General features: G+C 46.7%; 1 protein-coding gene across 1 annotated transcript in view; it reads left to right on the top strand.

The window, feature by feature from the left end:
• The window catches only part of WNT3A (Wnt family member 3A), an 88705-nt gene that overhangs the window by 31926 nt on the left and 36274 nt on the right, over nt 1–20505 (top strand). Inside the window, exon 2 of the mRNA XM_033165651.1 lies at nt 12335–12576. Coding sequence (XP_033021542.1) covers nt 12335–12576 — 242 coding nt within the window. The remainder of the gene's footprint in view (nt 1–12334; nt 12577–20505) is intronic.

Genomic DNA, 20505 nt, shown 5'->3' with positions numbered 1-20505 from the left:
CATCTACCCAGTCTTCTGCCAGACCTGCTCAATTTGTGAGTCTCCCAAGCTGATAGCTGTGTGCTAATTTTCACACATCCTGCAGCCAGCCCTCTCAACTGGGGGATTTGACTAAGTAAGAAATGGACCAGCTGGATGAAAGCAACAGGGAAAGTTCTCCCGTTGCTATACATATTGTAACCTGGTGAGGGATGTTGGAGTGGGCTGGGGGAATAGAAAAACAGGGTGTTTATCAATCTCCTGATGGACCCTTGTACTTGGCTAATGTGCCAGTTGTTGGAAACCACAGAAGATGAGACTGGTCTTGTGCTTGAGTCTTGCTTGAGGGTTTTCCACATGCATCTCTGGTCGGCCACTATGAGAACAGATGAGTCATTGGCCTGCTCCATCAAGGCTTGGAAAACCACAACCTGTGTAAGGGCCCATCTAGGCCTTCTTTTTATGGTGCATTCATGATGATTTGTGCTTAGGTTGTATTGGGACAGCTATATGCAAACCCACTTTTAATACCGTTTGTGCCTGCAAAAGTTTTGGTGTGGAGATTCTGCTTCATTTCCAACCAGCGTATACCCCCCAAATTCTGTGCTGAAATTCTGAAACTTTTCATACTGCAAATGTTCCAGGTTGGGTGTGTTTGCCCTACTTCTGTTGTGCTATAATGAAAGAGTGCCCCTCCATATGGCACTAATGGGGAAGCAATGCAGAAAAAAAACTAATAAAGCAGAATGATGTGTAGATGGTCCAGTATAAATCCACCACTAAGAGTTTATCCACACATCCCTTGCCCTGCTGCTCTCCCCTGTGGCGGACGGGACGGCTGCTCTTTAGTGCTCAATCAGAGCAAATGGCAATTTGGGATTTCCCCAGATTGCCATTTGTTCTGATCTACCACTAAAGAGCAGGTTTTCCCTTGCAAAGGAGAAGGGCAAGGGGAGAACTGCTTGGACCTGTGCTTTCCAGGCATGGCACAAGTGGAAATGTCAATGACATATTGCAGAATATACTCACAAAAAATAGCACCCAGGCTCGAGGACCCTAAGCATCTTTTGTCCTGTGCTTTCCCTCCCAATACACCTTTTATTCTATTTTATTTTTTCACCTCATTCCTTTTCTTTCCCTTCCTGTCCCTTTCTCTTTCCTCACATTTGTTCATGGCCTTGCCTTGCACCTTGTCTAGCAAAGGCCATGGCTTTCTCAGAGAGATTTGCTAATCGTCCTTATACCTAGTCAGAGTATTTTAATAGCAAGTATCTCTCTCTCTCTCATAGGGTATATGTTGTTGTTGTTGATGATGATGATGATGGTAGGAACTCGCTCCCACAAGAGGCACTGATGGTCATATTGGGTGACTTTAAAAGTGGACCGGACAAATTCATGGAGGAGAAGGCTATCAATGGCTACTAGCCACAACGGCTATGCCACTGTCTGAGGCAGTAATGCTTTCAGAAGAAAGGAGGGGAGGGGGCTCTTGTGCTCAGGTCATACTTTGCATTTTCTACAGGCATCTGGTTGGCCATTGTGAGAACAGGATGCTGGACTGGATGGGCCATTGGCCTGATCCAGGATATGAAAAAAAGGCAACACGTGGACCAAATAATGTAGGGCAAAATGTTTCTTTATAATGTCAAATAATATACAGCGAAATTTCTTTATAATGTCAAATGATATGCAGCTATGACCACTACTCCACGTAAGGAGCATGTATATTAAGTTATGAACTGAAGAAGATTACACCGAAACAATTTACTTAACCGGAACGCTGTCTTCGCTGCATATCATTTGACATTATAAAGAAATTTCGCTGTATATTATTTGACATTATAAAGAAACATTTTGCCCTACATTATTTGGTCCACGTGTTGCCTTTTTTCATATCCTGCTTGAAGTTTGCAACACAGGGGTATCTTTTTTGCATTGGCCTGATCCAGCAGGCTGCTCTTACTTTAGTATTATTATTATTAGCTACTCTAATTATTTGCCCGGGATACTGAATTTAAAAACTGCATTATTCTATCGTTGTTGTAACTTGTACCGACCGGGAAGGCCAAGCAATCAATCATATAAAATAAATAAATATTGGTCCATCTCAGCCCAGATGCTCAGCTCTGACTCACCACCACCCTTGGGGAATCCACCTCTAGCGTTCCTGTCCAGTGTTAGGATTCAGCAGTATTCCATCAATCTTCACCACCAGCCTTCTGTATTGCAAAGTACTGACTCATCATCAGAACTAAGACTTACCCAGTCCCAATAAAGCCCCGTGGCGATGAGAGACAACAGGCCGCTGAGTCACCCACGAGGTGCCAAGTGATGTATTCTGTAGTTTGGTGAACAGGCATGTACAGCCTCCTCTTGCCTCTCTGCCAATTGAAAAGGTGGCACATTTCACTGGTTGTAGATCATTGTCTTAAGAACTGGGCGCACTTCCCACCACCTATCTAGTTTTTAACTAAAATATTAGTGAAGGAGGCACGATGACCAAAAATTGATCTGCCCACTCCCCTTCAAAATAAAGAACTGATCTGGTGCCCTTTCCATTCTTTGGGACATTTGAAGCAAATTGCTATTCCATTTTGTCCTCTAAAATGCTTGCAAGCCATCTTTGTTTTTGTGCCACTGTGGATTTCCTTTTATGAATGCTCTTCCAACTGACATTTAAGGGAAGACAGTTGGAAAGCTAAGATGCCACAGAAATTGCAAGTACCCCCTAAGTACCGTGTTAAAAGCCGGCGGTTTTGTGGTGCTCCACACAGTCCACGGTGTAAGATATGTTTTGCAAATCTATAGATTTCTGTGGGTTTTCATCATGCCAGCACAACGTATAGTCCAGTACATGTGCATTTATGCAGGAAGACGTCTGGGGGCGCTTCTAGACATCACTTTTATTGCACGTATATGATGATTTGTGCTCATGATGGTATTGGGGCAGTTACATGTGATCTTGCTTTCAATAGTGTTTCTGCCTGTAAAGGTTTCGGGATGGGTATACTCCTTTGCTCTCAATCAGCGCATGTTGCATAACTTCCTGCTGAAATCTTGTAACTTTTTATAACCACAAATCCTCTGCAGGGGTGGGAGGATTATACTGCTTTTGTTGTGCTATAGTGCAAAAGTGCCCCTCTAGACGGCAGTAATGCAGTAGCACTGAGGAACAACTAATAAAGCAGAATACTGTATGGATGATCCAGTAAAAATATACCACTAATGCGTCCATGGCATTTGGAATTCAAGGTGGCCTACAACATACATACATACATACATACATACATACATACATACCGTATTTTTCGCTCCATAAGACACACTTTTTTTCCTCCTAAAAAGTAAGGGGAAATATCTGTGCATCTTATGGAGCAAATGGCGGTCCCTGGAGCTGAATTGCCCAGGGGCCAAAAGCAGATCGTGCTTTTTATTTTACAAAGAGAAAAGGGGGTGTTGAAAGGACCCTGCTCAGCAGCTGATCAGCAAGAGATGGGGAGAGAGATAAGAGTCCCGGCTCCCTTTCAGCCCCGCCCTCCTTTGTTGAATGTGCTGCAGAGGGAGGTTGTTTGTTTCCCCAGTGACATGTGACTGGCTGATTAGATTATCTGTCTGGAAACTGTAGAAATGGCTCCCTTTCCTTCAGAAGCTGCAGAAATGTGAACTAAACCCCATAAAAAATGGGGCTTTTCCTCTTTGCTTTTCCCCCTTTGCAAAAGGAGCTTTGCTTTTCTCCCTTTGCAAAAAAACTGCAAAACTTTTAGCTGATCCAAAAAAAACCACGAGGGCTTTTCCCTTTGCAAAAAAGCTACAAAATTTTTAGCTGATCCTCAAAAAAAAAAACCAGGGCTTTTAGAGGAGGAAAACCAGAATTTTTTTCTTGTTTCCTCCTCTAAAAACGAGGTGCGCCCTATGGTCCGGTGCACCCTATGGAGCGAAAAATACGTTACATAATTTTATTTGTATGCTGCTTTTCCATAGACAAAATCATGCTCAAGGTGGCTTACAAAATAAAACACAAAAGTATGAACAAAACAAAAGTAGTCATAAATAATAAATAAACTATCAAAAAGTACACAGCCAAATAAACAATTTGCACATAAATCATAATGAGATCTAAAATAGAGATACGAAACATTCACATCAAAAACAGCAACAACACCCTCCAAACAATACCTCAACCCAAGAGTCTGTTCACCAGCCTCAGCTTTTGTAGCTGGAGTCAATCGGGGCCCCGCACTCCCAGGTCAGGTGGAAACAGGCCTGCAAGGCAGGGAGTTGGTTTTCCAGGACTCCCAGCCCAGATGGTATACAAAATTATGTACAAGGTAATAAAAACAAACTACAGTCTGATCGTGTCTTGCACAAGGTTATGTTCCGGGGGTGGCACATATACACAAAAACACGTATACCTTTTTTATTTTGCAATCTTACTTCCCAGTCCATCCCTAATGGGTTGTTGTGTAGTACAGTGGAGTGTGTGATGAACCCAGAAGATTCAGGACAGATAAAAGGAAAGTACAGTACTTCTTCACATAACACATAGTTAAACCATGGAACTCGCTCCCATTGGAGGCAGGGATGGCAACCAGAGAGACAAGGGTAGTCTGTCACTGGAGACTTAGCAACTGTTGGAAGTCATAGAATCATAGAGTTGGAAGAGACCACAAGGGCCATCCAGTCCAACCCCCTGCCAAGCAGGAAACACCATCAAAGCATTCCTGACAGATGGCTGTCAAGCCTCCGCTTAAAGACCTCCAAAGAAGGAGACTCCACCACACTCCTTGGCAGCAAATTCCACTGCCGAACAGCTCTCACTGTCAGGAAGTTCTTCCTAATGTTTAGGTGGAATCTTCTTTCTTGTAGTTTGAATCCATTGCCCCGTGTCCGCTTCTCTGGAGCAGCAGAAAACAACCTTTCACCCTCCTCTATATGACATCCTTTGATATATTTGAACATGGCTATCATATCACCCCTTAACCTTTTCTTCTCCAGGCTAAACATACCCAGCTCCCTAAGCCGTTCCTCATAAGGCATCGTTTCTAGGCCTTTGACCATTTTGGTTGCCCTCCTCTGGACTCGTTCCAGCTTGTCAGTATCCTTCTTGAACTGTGGTGCCCAGAACTGGACACAGTATTCCAGGTGTCCAGGAAGCTTTTTTTGGGGGGGGGGGTCAGGTAGGAACCACATAACCGCACATTCTGATCTATTGTCATTTTCTTATTGATCTGTTTGGCTGGACTACCCCTTGTTGTGCCTTATTTGATGATTTGTTTTGCAGTGCCAGCTGCAGGCAAAACCACAGCTTCATATCTCTTGGGACCAGTGGACAGATTCTGTCCAAAGCCCCTTTCCCCAAATATGGGAATACTACTGGAAAAAGGAATAGTTCAGTGGCAGAGCATCTGCTTTGCATGCAGAAGGTCCTAGATTGAATCCCTGGCATCTCCAGGTAAGGCTGGGAGTATCTCCTGCCTGGACCCCTGAAGAGCCACTGTCTAATACTGAGCTGGATGGACCATTGGTCTGGCTCAGTATGAATCAGCCTCTGAATTCAAGCACAGGGCGAGGGGAAAACTCAAGGAGGATAACATTTGTGGTTCCATAAACAGCTGTAAGGTATGTCTCGAGTCGAGTCGGACCGGTCTACGTTGACAAGGCAATGCCTCCAATTATACAGCATGCTCTGGCCTGCAAGAGAAAAATCAATTTGCTATGTATATTTATTTATTTCTTGTTATGAGAGTGTGGAGGAGAGGTGGTATGCACAGTTCTGAAGGCTGGGAAACCCATTGCAAACCAGAGAAGACTCTGTACGAATCCTGTGATTTATGAGATTCTCATCCTCTCCCCCTTTTAAAACTAAGAACAGCCACAGAAGGAATTATCTGGATCTAGACCACGGCCAGAGGGGAGTTATTATTATTATTCATTTTAAAAGACACCTATACCATGCAACATAAAATAAATTGCTCGGCTGAATTTATACATAAACATAATAAAACAACCAGAAAGCTCATTAAAAGTACATGCAAATAGGGCAACTGCAAAACAGCAGAGCAGACGGAAACATTTAAAATGTTGGAACAAAGAGGTAGCACTCATACTTCCTTCATCCTGATTTGCTTGCAGGGTGATTTACATCAGTGTTTTTCAACCACTGTTCCGCGGCACACTAGTGTGCCGCGAGATGTTGCCTGGTGTGCCGTGGGAAAAATTTGTTTATTTGATTCCTATTCAAGAGAATTACTTTATATATAGTCAATATAGGCACAGAGTTAAATTTTTTAACATTTTCTAATGGTGGTGTGCCTCGTGATTTTTTTCATGAAACAAGTGTGCCTTTGCCCAAAAAAGGTTGAAAAACACTAATTTACATGCCTTCCCATGAGTCGTTTGTTCATCCCATACGTTTTCCCTCCACTTCCCAAACTGCAAAGATTCTGATGGTGGTTGTTGTTGTTGTTTTGTGGGGAGAAAAGGATTTGTTCTTCTACTCCAGGCTTGGGGAATATTTGCCTCTCCAGACATTGCTGAACTCCAACTCCCATCAAGCCCAGAAAGTGAGGCCAATAGGCAGGGAGGGTGGAAGTTGTAGTTCAGCAACATCTGCAGCAGCAAAGGTAGGATGACAGAGTGCATGTAATCTGCTACAGTTGTGCAAACCTCAAGTTTTCATCCATCCTGAAAATTACTGACAGCCTGGAGGTGCACACAGAGTCATTTAGCAATGTGTTGTTGAATCCAAAGTGTCCCATTTTGGGCTGGGTGCCTTTGGGGAATTCCCCTATTGGGGAACTCTGGCTAGGCATGTCTAAGATTCAGGTCAGTGCACAGATGGGGGCTTCAGGCATGGGGGCCAAATGCAGCCATCCAGGCCAGTCTGGCCTCTGGGGCTCTTCCTCAGCTACACCCCTTCTCCCAAGATCACACCCATCACCTGCCTTGCTTTACACCCTCCTTGAATGTTTTTGCCTGACTGGAATGTATTTTTGACTTTGATAATAGTTATTGCTTGCTTGGATGGCCGGACAAGTGGATAGATGGCTAGAGAAGGCTATGCATGTGTGTAAAGAAATTAGCCTACTGTACAAAGGGGGGAAAAATCACATCAAATGCTCCACCCACTTTTGCATCGGGCCCCACCCACCATTGCCATGTGGTCCCTGGGAGATTAGCAAGTGACTAATCAGAACCACGGAGAGCTCACTGGGGATCTGGATGCACAAACAGGCTTGATACCAAGCTGGGGGCTTGGAGGGTAACCACTGGTCTGCTGTTGACTGAGAGTTGAAGAAGTGTGGGAAAGAGGTGTGCATGTGAGTTTAAAACTCCACTGCCCCTAGTTATGCAACCCCCGAGCTAGCCTGGAGAAGAGAAGCTTAAGGGGTGATATGATAGCCATGTTCAAATATATCAAAGGATGTCATATAGAGGAGGGTGAAAGGTTGTTTTCTGCTGCTCCAGAGAAGCGGACACGGGGCAATGGATTCAAACTACAAGAAAGAAGATTCCACCTAAACATTAGGAAGAACTTCCTGACAGTGAGAGCTGTTCGACAGTGGAATTTGCTACCAAGGAGTGTGGTGGAGTCTCCTTCTTTGGAGGTCTTTAAGCAGAGGCTTGACAGCCATCTGTCAGGAATGCTTTGATGGTGTTTCCTGCTTGGCAGGGGGTTGGACTGGATGGCCCTTGGGGTCTCTTCCAACTCTAGGATTCTATGAGGAACCTGCCCAGGATTTAAAGGGGCAGTACTCTATTATGGCAGCATGTGTGGGCCTAGTCTCAATGGACTCTTGGCATAGTGTAGCTAATAGCTCCCCTCCTAGTCCTGACCACTCCTCTGGCACATCACATGCCAGTGTCCACCATTACTTTGGCCCAGTGCCTGCACTTTCTAGCCACTAGAAACTCCCTAGCCCCGGATAGGCATACCTGAACTGGTGCAGCAAGATTGTTACTGGAAGCCAAGCAGGGTAGATCATCTGCTTTACATACAGAAGTTTCAAAATTCAAACCTCAGCATTTCCAGATAAGGCTGGAAGAGATTCCCTGGAAAGCTGCTACCAGTTGGTGTAGATAATATTGGACTAGATGAACCAATGGTCTGTTCCTTTATAAGGCAGCTTCCTGTATTCCTGATATACTACACCCATGATGCAATACCCAGCCAAGGAAAGTGTGTGTGTGTGTGTGTGTGTGTGTGTGTGTGTGTGTGTGTTCCTAGCAGGTGCAGAACCAACCAGAATCATCACCCAGACAGTCAGGATTGACAAGTGTTGGCAGGCAATGACAATACCTAAGGGACCGCCTCCCCTGGTATGTCCCGTGTAGGACCTTAAGGTCCTCAAATAATAATCTTTTGGAGGTCCCGAGCAACAAAGATGCTAGGTTGGCCTCAACTAGGGCCAGGGACTTCTCAGTATTGGCCCCGACTTGGTGGAACAGTCTATCACAAGAGACCAGGGCCCTGCGTGATTTGGCATCTTTCCGCAGGGCCTGCAAGACGGAGCTGTTCCACCTGGCCTTTGGGTTGGTTCTGTTTGATGCATATGCTTCATTCTCTTATGGGTGGGCTATTTGAAAATGAGACTGCAGTTTTAATTTTGAATTTTGAATTATATTTTAATCTGTATTTTAAATTGATTGTTTTTATGTTTGCTGTGATTTTAATTAGTGTTAGCCGCCCTGAGCCCGGTTTTTGGCTGGGAAGGGCGGGGTATAAATAAAAAATTATTATTATTATTATTATTATTATTATTATTATTATGGTGGCAGCAGGGACCCTGACAAGGTGGTATTTTCCCTGGTGGGCCCTGGCAGTTGCTTGAGTAGGCCAGGTGCTGACACCAGGTCTGGTTGTATCCCAGCATGGCCGGGATGCTTATGGCCCATGTGCTTGGTGGATGGGTGGGCCTTCCTGGACAGCAGATGGGTCTGGGGAGGTTGGAGAGTCAGGTACCTCCCTCAAAGCAAAGGATAGAGGTCTCACCGCCCCCTAGAATTTTTCATCAGTAGACATTTCTAGTGGGACAGCTACTTCACTGATTACCCCATTTACTTAAATAAGTATTCGTTTCATTTCTGCCCCACTTTTCTTCCAATGAGCTCGAAGCAGCCTATATTCCCCCCCCCCACCCCCTACACACAGGTTTTTTCTCACGATCACCCAGGAAGGTTAAGCTAAGGGAGAGTGATGGGCAGCGCCATCTTAAAGGGATCGGGCGCCCTGGCGCGACGATCCCTCGGCGCCCCCGGTGGGCCGCCTCTCCGCCCACGTCCCTCCTGCGCTGGCCGCCCCTCAGGAGGGGGGGTGGCCAAGCAGGGGATGAGGGGCATGGTGCTGCAAGCCGCCCGCCCTCCGGAGCCCCAGCTTGAGCGCTGGGAATGGCGCGCAAAGCCCCGCGCCGCTCCAGCGCTACGCCCCTCATCCCCCGAGGGGCGGCCAGCGCGGGAGGGAGGTGGGCGAGCGGGGGATGAGGGGTGTGCGCTGGAGCGGCGCGGGGCTTTGCGCGCTCTTCCCAGCGCTCCAGCTGGGGCTCTGGAGGGCAGCCGGCTTGTAGCTTGCCCGCCGGCGTGCGAGCGCCCGCCCGCCCATGGGGGTGGACGTGGGTTGGGGAGGGGGCGCCTGGTATGCCGACGGGCTCGCGGGGCGCCCCTGGGGGGCCTGGTGCCTTGGTGCACCGCGCCACCTAGCCCCTATTATGAGATGGCCCTGGTTCAAGGTCCCCACAATGAGATTCATGACCAAGTAGAGATTCAAACCTGGATCTTTCCAGTACTAAGATGATCATCTAATAGTAAGAGAGGCCTGCCACTGCACCACACTGCAATGATTCAGGACCATAGTCACTGAGTCCTTGGAGCTCTTCTCTGGGGGTTGTGGGGCGTGGGGGACGTCCTGGTCTATGACACAAACCTGTGGCAAGTTCTGGTCTGCAGCTATGATGAGGAATGATTCCAAGCATGCCAACATTTCCCCGAAAAAGCCAACTAATCTTGACTTACCACCTCACTTCATGAATTGCTCCAGGCTCGTCTGGAAAGAGATGTGCTTTGTAAAGGCACGATGATGACTCCAGTATGGAATTGCCAGTCCCTTGTAGCTCCTACCCCCCAAAGTGTCACACTGCATTTCTTTGGAAAATAAATCACTAATCAGCTCATTACTCATTATCTAGTGAAGCGCCTTTCAGAAGGCTGGGTGAAAAATAGGGAAACTACCTGTCTAAAGGTGTGTCCAGACCAACACATTCCATTTCTCACCATGGTGGCTGATTTAATTTGTCTTCTCCCAATACCCAAAACAGTTGACAACATTTTTTTGAAAACGCAATAAGCATCCTCATCTTAAAAAAGTTAAAATCATCTCTACAATCAGTTGCTGTTCAAACATGCGGGAGATTACAATAGCAATTCACTACTTAAGTGTGAGAGCCAGTGTGGTGTAGTGGTTAAGAGCGGTAGACTCGTAATCTGGGGAACCGGGTTCGCGTCTCCACTCCTCCACATGCAGCTGCTGGGTGACCTTGGGCTAGTCACACTTCTCTGAAGTCTCTCAGCCCCACTCACCTCACAGAGTGTTTGTTGTGGGGGAGGAAGGGAAAGGAGAATCTTAGCTGCTTTGAGACTCCTTCGGGTAGTGATAAAGTGGGATATCAAATCCAAACTCTTCTTAAACATTTTTTTTTTCTGGCGAGGTCTGCATTCAGAGCAATCTGTCAGGGGCCACATACTGGCAGTCGGAGGAGCCGATGTGAAACCAGAGACAAAAGTCTTCTGGATGAGCCAATCTGGAAAGCCAGGTGCCCACTTGCCACGAGGGAGCTGGTCAGGTGGAACAGCATTCTTACAGCCCTTGTCTACACAATCAAGGAGTCCCTGAGCATGTCTAGCAGACACACACACAACCTTTCCAGACCCTTGTGGTTCACTTGCAGGTCAGTAGCTTCAGGGAGTAGGGAATTCCAGGTATCAAACATGATCATTACTTTGGGAAAGAATGCATCCTATGCAGCACTTTGAAAGGAGCTGTTGAAAACCCAACAAGCAGTTTCAGAAGCCCCTTTCCAAGCACAGCAAACCCTCCTCCTTTGGGGCAGGTGGGTGTGGCTTGGCTGGGACAAGCCAAATGGGGAGGCCTGGTGGGCCAGAGGTCACCCACCCCTGCTTTGCATGATCATAAATTCTAAGAGGAAGAAGAAGTGAATCAAAACCCATTGGGGTTGGCTGGTGATTCTTTTCCAACTCATTCCGACCTCTGACTCACCGCTTGAACACATAAACCAACCATTTATTTCTCACCTTTCCACACTGAGGTGTTCATAAGGTGTCCTGCAGCAAAACACCAACAACTAAGATGCTTAAATACAAATTGTAAAAGCAGATCAACAAAATAATGATTTAAACATTCAGCAATTAAAATATTACTAGAGAAGCCAGATTAAATCAATGCTCAGGGGAATGGGACAACGTGGAAGCCAGCTGCACCTCCCTTGGCAAGCTGGTCCATCAAATGGGGCCATACCTGAGAGGGTCTCCCCTCTCTCATGTCCACTCAGTGCCTCAGAGGGTCTCCATTTATTAATGTTATGTAGAAATGTTTATAAAGTGTGTAATCAAAAAGTGTACATAAAATAAAATTTGTTTTATTTGACAGAATTTGCGCCCCACTGAATCATAAAAAAACCAGTTTACATAAAATTTAAATGTATTATACAGTGGTGCCCTGCTAGACGAATGCCTCGCTAGACGAAAAACTCGCTAGACGAACGGCATTCATCTAGCGGAAGCTGCCCTGCAAGACGAAAAAGTCAATGGGGCTGCTTCACAAGACGAAAAATTTCCGTCTTTTTTTTTCCGTTTAGCGGAGCGCGGCTGTCATTGCCGCTTCGCTAGATGAAAAAACTGCTAGACGAAAAAATTCGTACAACGAATTATTTTCGTCTAGCGGGGCACCACTGTAATACAATTATCAAAAAATGGTGAAAGTTCCTAGGACAGTTTATGGCCGTCTGCATATTGTGCAGCCAAGATCTGCCACAAATTTGTCACTGAGTATGGATCAGAAACCACCTCTTAGGGCTCACCCATACTTCCGCTTGTCCCACCACTTCTCCCCATGGAAAAGCAGCCCTTTTTCTGCTGAATCGGAGTCCAACAACATCTGGAGGGCCACATTTTAGGCACCTCTGTTCCACCATGTATACCGAACCACCTCTCTGGGAAATTACAGATCTGCATAGGTAGGCTGGATGAGGCAAATGGGCTTGGGGAAGCGGTTTGGTTGTCTGTTAGTCAGTTGACCACTTCTCTTGAGAATGGAAAGACCACACTGTTCTCCCTCTCTTTTTAGGTCCTTGGCCATTGGCCACCAATATTCCTCCTTGGGAACTCAGCCCATCCTTTGCGGCAGCATCCCTGGCTTGGTGCCCAAGCAACTACGGTTCTGTCGGAACTATGTGGAGATCATGCCCAGCGTAGCCGAAGGGGTGAAAATCGGCATCCAGGAATGCCAGCACCAGTTTCGCGGCAGGAGGTGGAACTGCACCACTGTAAACGACAGCTTGGCTATCTTTGGACCGGTGTTGGATAAAGGTGAGTACACAATGTTCTAAAATGAATGACAGAGGTTATTAATTTGAGAAAATGGAATTGGGGATGAGAGTTTAGCTGATGATGAAATCTCTTGAGGAATGCGCAATTTTTGTGTGTGTGTTTCCTGTCTGGGGAGTCAGACTGTGCTTGTGGTTTCAGTTGTGCTCCCATGCAGTTGTTGTTGTTGTTGTTGGCATCCCTCTGCCTTGACATACAATGGAGTGCACCTCGGGGGGTAAAGTCAAACTGCTACGTTAGCAGCACCAAAGTGACCTCCCTGGGTGCAAGCCTGGGCAGTGTGTTGCGACGAACCTCCCTGCCAACTACCCCTCTGTTACTAAGTGTATTATTTCTGAGGTGTTCGGGGTCACTTTTTCTATTCACCCCACCTCGATCCTTGAGGTCTGTCTGTGTGGATAACCCCCTTTTATAATAACTAGGGATAACTTAGTAACGGGGTTCTCTTGTCCAACTGTCGTGGCCTGTAATTTATATATTTTGCTCTGGGCTCCTGGGTTAAGAATTCCTCTCAGCTCTATCAGTTCCGGGTCTCTCTCTCATTAGATCCCCCCACTGCGTCAGTTAGCTAAACCCTTTTAGCCACTGTGTAGCCTTACCGAGGTTTCTGCCCTTTTGCCCCTCCTGAGTGAAACGCCAAGACACAAACTATCACCCTGCAGGTCAGTTTTGTCTTTTCCCTGAGTTCACCTCCTCATGAGCATCCATATATCGCTGGACCAAATAAATGCCTCTTCTCTCTTGGCTCAACAAAAACAAGTCTTTATTTATTTCAGAACATCATGTGTCAAGTACTTCAATAGTTCATCAGCTTAGTTACATCTAAAGTATAAACTCTTTCAGTATAAACGACTGATCTTCATCCTATCCTAGCCTATCCACCACTATCCTGGCCCCATACCCCTGTTCTTCCCTGTCTCCACACACACCCTCCCTCTTCTCAACTGCCAAAACAGCCGTTCCCTCCTTTTAAACCGGGGACCGCCCCGCCCCCAAAGGATGAACTGTCCGTCAAGATGAAGGTGGATTAACTCCTTCTGCGCTGGGATGTAATACCTCCTCCACCCTAGGGCCAATCCGTCACATTTGTATGTAGGGCCTCAGCTGCCCAGATGACAGAACCAGGAGTTGCTGGAAGGAGGCATGCAAGGCACCATTCCAACTGTCTTAGGGACTCCACTCTGGATTTATGTAGGGTTTTCTCCTTAACCTTTTCTTCTCCCAAAGAAGGCAGCAGAGGCTTACGATCAAAGCTTTCCTTCTCCTACATGGGCTACTTTCTCCTACATGGACTAAGCTTTCCTTCTCCTACATGGGCTACTTTCCCAGGTTGATGAGCCCCACCTGCCCCTCACTTCCCTCTACAGCACATGCAGAAACTAACTTCTTGACCTTTGGACCCACTATTGGTCTCGTCCACTCAATCTGCTGGAGCAGGAGATGTTCCTAACTCAACAAGGGTTTGAGACCCACCAGGTATCCTCACCTAGTTTAGTCAGGCAGTCGAAACAGTTTCCTGGGGTGTGGCTGCTGTCGCATGCAGTAGTAGCATTTTGAAGACAGTGGTAAGCTAGCATTGGTACCTAAAAAATATGAGTATTATACCCAGGGAGGGTAGCTGGGGAGTGCAGTGGCCAAGGGCAGATGGCCAAGGGTGGAACTCCTTCTAAGGTGATATGGTGGCTATCACCATCTGGTTGCCACCACTGTACTCACAGTGCCGGGTTTGGATAATGTTGTGGAATGTTCCCAAACATTCTCACTGATTAGATGCAAGTTGACAATTAGAGATGTTTGACCACGTGCAGATTTGATGACGGAAATATAAGACCGGCTTGGATGGGAGGTAAACCTTCCACAGGATGTTGGGTCAAGAATGTCTATGTGTTTTTGATAGGAAGGAAGCACCAAAGTCCAAATATTGAGGAAGTCTGGGTGCCAAGTGAATTCAGATGGAAGTAAACCAAAAGGATACGGTGTCCAAAACACAGGTTGGAAGGCTGAATGCTCTATATGGCTTTGAAAATATCACAAAAGATATAGAAATGCTGGTTGGGGAATCAGGATTTGTTCTCAAATGTGCACTCAGTAATAAGGTTTGCTGGCGTGTAATGCATTAAATGGGACTTAGACTTCCTTATGTTGGCATTCGTTTTTTGATTTAGCTTATTCATTTATCTACCAGTTAGCGATTTGCATGAAATATAAAATATAAAGTTCCCAATAACACAAGTTAGCCTAACTTTCTTCAAAATAAAGTCAGCAGTACACACACAGAGAGGGGGGGATTATAAAAATGAAATTACATATTAAAATACATGTCTGAGTTGTTGTTGTTCAGTCGTTCAGTTGTGTCCGACTCTTCGTGACCCCATGGACCAGAGCACGCCAGGCACGCCTATCCTTCACTGCCTCCCACAGTTTGGCCAAACTCATGCCAGTCGCTTCGAGAACACTGTCCATTACCATCTCATCCTCTGTCGTCCCCTTCTCCTTGTGCCCTCCATCTTTCCCAACATCAGGGTCTTTTCTAGGGAGTCCTCTCTTCTCATGAGGTGGCCAAAGTAGGTTTGCTTAAACACACATATATATATATATATTAGCAGATGCTAAAAATAGTCCAGTGAAGGACTCTGCTGAATAACATCAGGCAGGTCAAGTAATATGGTCAGGTGAGCATATTATAGGCTAAGGGAACCCTTCAAGTAAACTGTTTCTAAGCTGTACTAGGCTTTATATACATTGAATTTTGCCCAGTAACAAAACAGCAGCCAGTCAGGAACTCTGAGCTGAGATGCAACATGCTGACAGAGCCTCACTTCTGTCAGCAATAGCACCGCAACATTTTGCATTAACTGCTACTTCCTGGGCTAAGTGAAAGGGAATCCCACATAGGGCTACTTGTTCTGCCATTTTCTGCCAGGAAAGTCCACTCAGAGCAAATGTCCACCGGGTTTTATGCACAGAATCACAGTGTGCTGGCCCCAGGGGTTTGTCCGTGAAGCGTGGTCCAAGTCCAGTCCTGTGTCTAGGGGTCCAAAGGAGGTCAGTCCGGCGGGGAGCAAGGCAGAGAGCAGGTCAAGGTCCAAGGCAGGTGCAGGCACAAGGTTGCAGGTCAACATACGTTTGCAGCTATGTTGCTCATGCAACTTGGGCTGGGGCTGGCTGGCTTTTATCTGGCCCTATGCTTAGGGTGGCCCCGATCCTCTGGAGACTCGCCTCTCCTCCGGGCCTGGAGGTGAGCACTCCTCCTGTAGGCACTTAGCTCTCTTCGCCTCTCTGTCCTGAGCCTCTGCAGCTCAGGAGAGGCTGGTGGGTTACTGGACCCAGGGGCCGCCTCAGCTTCCTCTGATGAGTCTGGGAGTGGAGCACCTGCAGGCAATGGGTCCTCCCTCCCATCAGGAGCCAGAGCAGACTCCGCTGATGCCTGCACCTGGGGATCCAGCACAGGTGGGGATCCTTCAGGCTCAAGCCTTAGCCCTGGCTCTTCTGGTTCTGGAGGCGGGGAATCCTGTGAAGGCTGGGATCCCTCAGGTTCAGCATCTGAGTCTGACTCCCAGGCCATCACACACAGAATTGTAGAGTTGGAAGGTATCCCAAGGGTCATCTAGTCCAACCCCTTCCAATGCAGAAATCTCAACTAAAGCATCCAGTGGTAAAGAGGGGTTTTCCCCAGGGAAAGCAGAAGGCAAACAGAGAACCACTCAGTCCCATGGCCAGAAAGCACAGCACAAGCGGAAATCCTCTCGAATTCGTGCTTTCTAAGCACGGTACAAGTGGAAGTGTGGACAAGCCCACAGAATGCATTGCAGCATCTCTGCATTCAGTTATACGTATCCCCAAATTCATTTTTTGAACATGACCTCTGTTGAGATCAAAAGCCAGAGTCCTGCAGAAGAAATAAGGGAGGAAGCAACTTTAGCATAAACACAGCTCTGGTTTAACTGGACTGAACTTAAGCCTCTCTGGGTGTAATTATGGAAATAGTTAGCAGCCTCATACACTTCCCCAAGGGACTGACGCCGCTGTTAAGATTAGCTTACCCTAATGCTAGAGCAAACACCAATTGACCTCCCGTCAGAAGTGCAAGGCGACCCTTAGAATATGTTAAAGAGAGTCCATCTTGATGGTGATTTGTACGGTTGACGTTCTAAGTTCAGCCTTGGGGGAGAGAAAGGCTAGGGTTTTCACTAGCAAACAGTATATAGGGAAATTGCAGAAAGGACTCTCCTTTCCTTCTTTACGTGTAATGAACGAGGCTATGAAGTTGGTTATAGCAATTTGTTAATAGCTATTCCTAGTTCCCAGTTTTGATTCAGTTGTAGTGGAGGCTAGTGGAGGCTAGCCTGGACATCTCTGTACCTGAAAATAAGCCCTAAACTACCCCAAAATTATATATCTCCACCATCAGCTGACTCTGCCCCGCAGACTGCCCTTAAGCCTTAAGAACGCAAGAAGCTGCTCAGCAAATTCCCTAGATAAGATCTAGGAAAATAGTTGTAGCCCAGTGGATGCAGCAACCTTGTTCTTGCAACCAGTCCATATTGTATACGTACTTCATACATCCTATATAATAAAGTCCAAGTGTCTCTGCGTCCAGTCCCTGTGTCCGTGGGTGTGCGCTACTGCGCATGTGCCCCACGGACAGCCGTTGGGACTTGGAACGCAGAGACACTTAGGGAAAGGTCGGCGCGAGGAGAAGGTGGGAGGGAGGGAGGGAGGAAGGAAGGGCGGGGCCGGCTGGCTGTCAGTAAGCGAGGAGGCGGCAAGCCAGCCAGGGAATGCCTGGACGTGAGAGCGGGAAGGGGCGGGGGCAGGGACGAGAGCGAGGGGGCGTGTCTGCAAGGCTGGGCGCGCGCGCGGAAGAGACCGGGCTGAGAGCGTCGACGTCGCCTCCCCCTCCCCAGCAACAACGCCGCTCGCTTCTCGCAGCTGCGCCCGTGGCTCGAGATCTTGCAGCCGAGCGTGATGCAGTGTCCTAGAGCCCGTTAATTTAACGGGCATAATACCCACTAGTATCCAATAAGGAAACTTAGCGGTAGAGCGCCCAATTTGAACATGGAAGGTCTCCGGTCCAATCACTGGTGTCTGCAGGTAGGGTTGGGAAAAAATCCTCTCCGAAATCCTCTCTGAATAGTCACTGCCAATACCAAATACTGAGCTAGAGGGACCAATGATCTGATTTAGTACAATCCAGCTTCCTATGATCTAGTATGGGAAAGGGCTGTAGCTCTGAGGCAGAGCACTAACTGGGACAGAAAGTCCCAGGTTCTTTGATACCACTGTGTGTCACACAGACCTCAAGGCAGTTTCCATACAATTATAATTACAAAATCAAAAAAATTTCATAAAATACAAAATGCACGCCTTACTTTATAACCATTTCATGCCGTTTAACAGCAGTACCAACAGAGAAAAACAGAGATTTTTAAAAAAACAAATGAGCTTTCACCAACCAATGAAAGCACATTGATGTTGTGGCCATGCATGCTTTCAAGGGGAGGCGTTCCACAACTCGGGAGCCACTGCAGAGAAGGCCCTACTCCAGGTTCCTTTACAACAAGCAACACCAGTAGGGCCTCATCTGCTGTCCTCCTATGTACAGAGCATCCCACTCTGACTCCCAGCTTCTTTGCTTATGAGGGTTTGATTTCATGGTCTGGCTCCAGTGATGATCAAATCTGCCCATTTCAATATCTTCCATTTTCTCATTTTTCCAATCTAAAATTCAGTCCCCCACCCTTCCACATCAGTTTGCAATTTACAAAATTACATTTGTGAAAATTCATTGGCATTTTAGTGCCCATTTCTCCTAATATACATATTTCTGCAAAGCAGTTTCCCCTAATATATGTTATTTTTATTGAATGTATGCTTTTTTAAGGCATACTGCTATAGTATATGTATTTTTGTACACGTTACTAGGCTGAAGAACTGCATTGAAAAATTCAGAGAAATGCGAATTTCAAAGGGTGGCTGCGTTTTGGCTTGTGTGTTGTTTCCGAAAGTGCATATTTGATAATTTTGCCTTTGAATGCAAATTGAATCAAATTTCTCCTACCTGGGTCCTCAATAAACCTACCGCCATCCTGTAGGTCCCACATTTCCTAGGCCCTCTAACACCACAGCTGACCAATACCCAACCCGTATTTTGTGATTTGCACAAGAACTATGTATAGTTTGATTTTAAATTATATTTGAGATTTGTTGCACTGGAAAGCAGTGATCTGTGGGTTCCAAACAATTTGTGAGTCCTTTGGGGAAACTACTATCAGGTCTGTGCTTGGCTTTGGAATCTTCTTCTCTGCGACTTGATGGGCTTTTGCAAAGACACCGGGTCTCTCCGGACATCCTTTCTATTGTGCATGCATGAGGATTTGTGCTAATTCTGGTATCAGAGTTGTTATACGCTATCCCACTTTCAATACTATTAATGCCTGCAAGAGTTTCAGGGCAGACATACTGCTTCCTTTTCTGTTGGTGTACCGGTATGTCCTGTAACTTCCTGCTGAAATCCTGTAAAATAATAATAATACCACAAATGTTCCAGTTTGTTTTTTGTCCCAATTTTTGTTGTGCTGTGGCACAAAAGGGCACTCATGCAATAACATTTAGGGAGCATTCCCGAAAACCCAAGGAAGTGACTGAGGCACTATTGCCTCAGTGACCTTGTTGCAGGAAGCAACCACAAACAAACAAACAAACAAACAAACAAAACAGCACACCCGTCAGGAGGAGCCCATCTTCTCACTGGCCTAGGAAGTTCTGTGTATCCTCCACCCTTCAAAGTATGGATCAGGGCCTCCAACGAAGGTGATGTGGGGAGGGCCCAATCTGTGCCAAATTGCCTGCCATCTCTAGAGATACCCTGCTTCATACTTCCATTGCTGCATGGTACATTTATGATCAAAGGTCCGTATAGTTAAAGCTATGGTTTTCCCAGTAGTAATGTATGAAAGTGAGAGCTGGACCATCAAGAAGGCTGATCGCCGAAGAATTGATGCTTTTGAATTATGGTGCTGGAGGAGACTCTTGAGAGTCCCATGGACTGCAAGAAGATCAAACCTATCCATTCTTAAAGAAATCAGCCCTGAGTGCTCACTGGAAGGGCAGATCCTGAAGCTGAGGCTCCAGTACTTTGGCCACCTCATGAGAAGAGAAGACTCCCTGGGAAAGACCCTGATGTTGGGAAAGATGGAGGGCACAAGGAGAAGGGGATGACACAGGATGAGATGGTTGGACAGTGTTCTCGAAGCGACTGGCATGAGTCTGACCCAACTGCGGGAGGCAGTGAAGGATAGGCGTGCCTGGCGTGCTCTGGTCCATGGGGTCACGAAGAGTCGGACACGACTGAAACGACTGAACAACAACAACAACATTTATGATCACTCTGCATATGGGAACCATAGTCAGAGGCCTCTGCAAAGTAGGCAGCCCTGTATTAGGAGGTTTTTAAGGCTTAATGCTTTTGTTTTTGTTTTGGATATGCTGCAAGCTGCTCTGAGTGGCTGGGGAAACCCAGCCAGATGGGTGGGATATTATTATTATTATTATTATTATTATTATTATTATTATTATTATTATTATTATTGTCAGGGGGCTGCCTCCGTCAACAGGAGAGGAGTTGGCGGGGCTTTTCCAGTATCGCCAGCCCCCACCTCCTTTGCTGAGTAACTCCTCCTCTTCCAGTGAAGAGGAGAACAGGTCTTCCAGTGGGGAGGAGGAGATGGGAGTGGAAAGTAGGAGTCAGGGCTCTGCTACCTTGTCAGAGCATCAGGCAGAGGCGGGAAAGGAAGCACCGCTTCCGTCTCCCCACTTACGCAGGGGGGAAAGACACAGTGGGGGGAGGCGGGGTCCGCGTCCCGTGCCTGTTATGCTGGGGTAAGAACCGGAAGGGGCCATTCCGGACTC

This window comes from Lacerta agilis, chromosome 12 (genome assembly GCF_009819535.1).
Source record: "Lacerta agilis isolate rLacAgi1 chromosome 12, rLacAgi1.pri, whole genome shotgun sequence".
Classification (NCBI taxonomy): domain Eukaryota; kingdom Metazoa; phylum Chordata; class Lepidosauria; order Squamata; family Lacertidae; genus Lacerta; species Lacerta agilis.
This window is presented reverse-complemented; position numbering and strand designations above follow the sequence as displayed.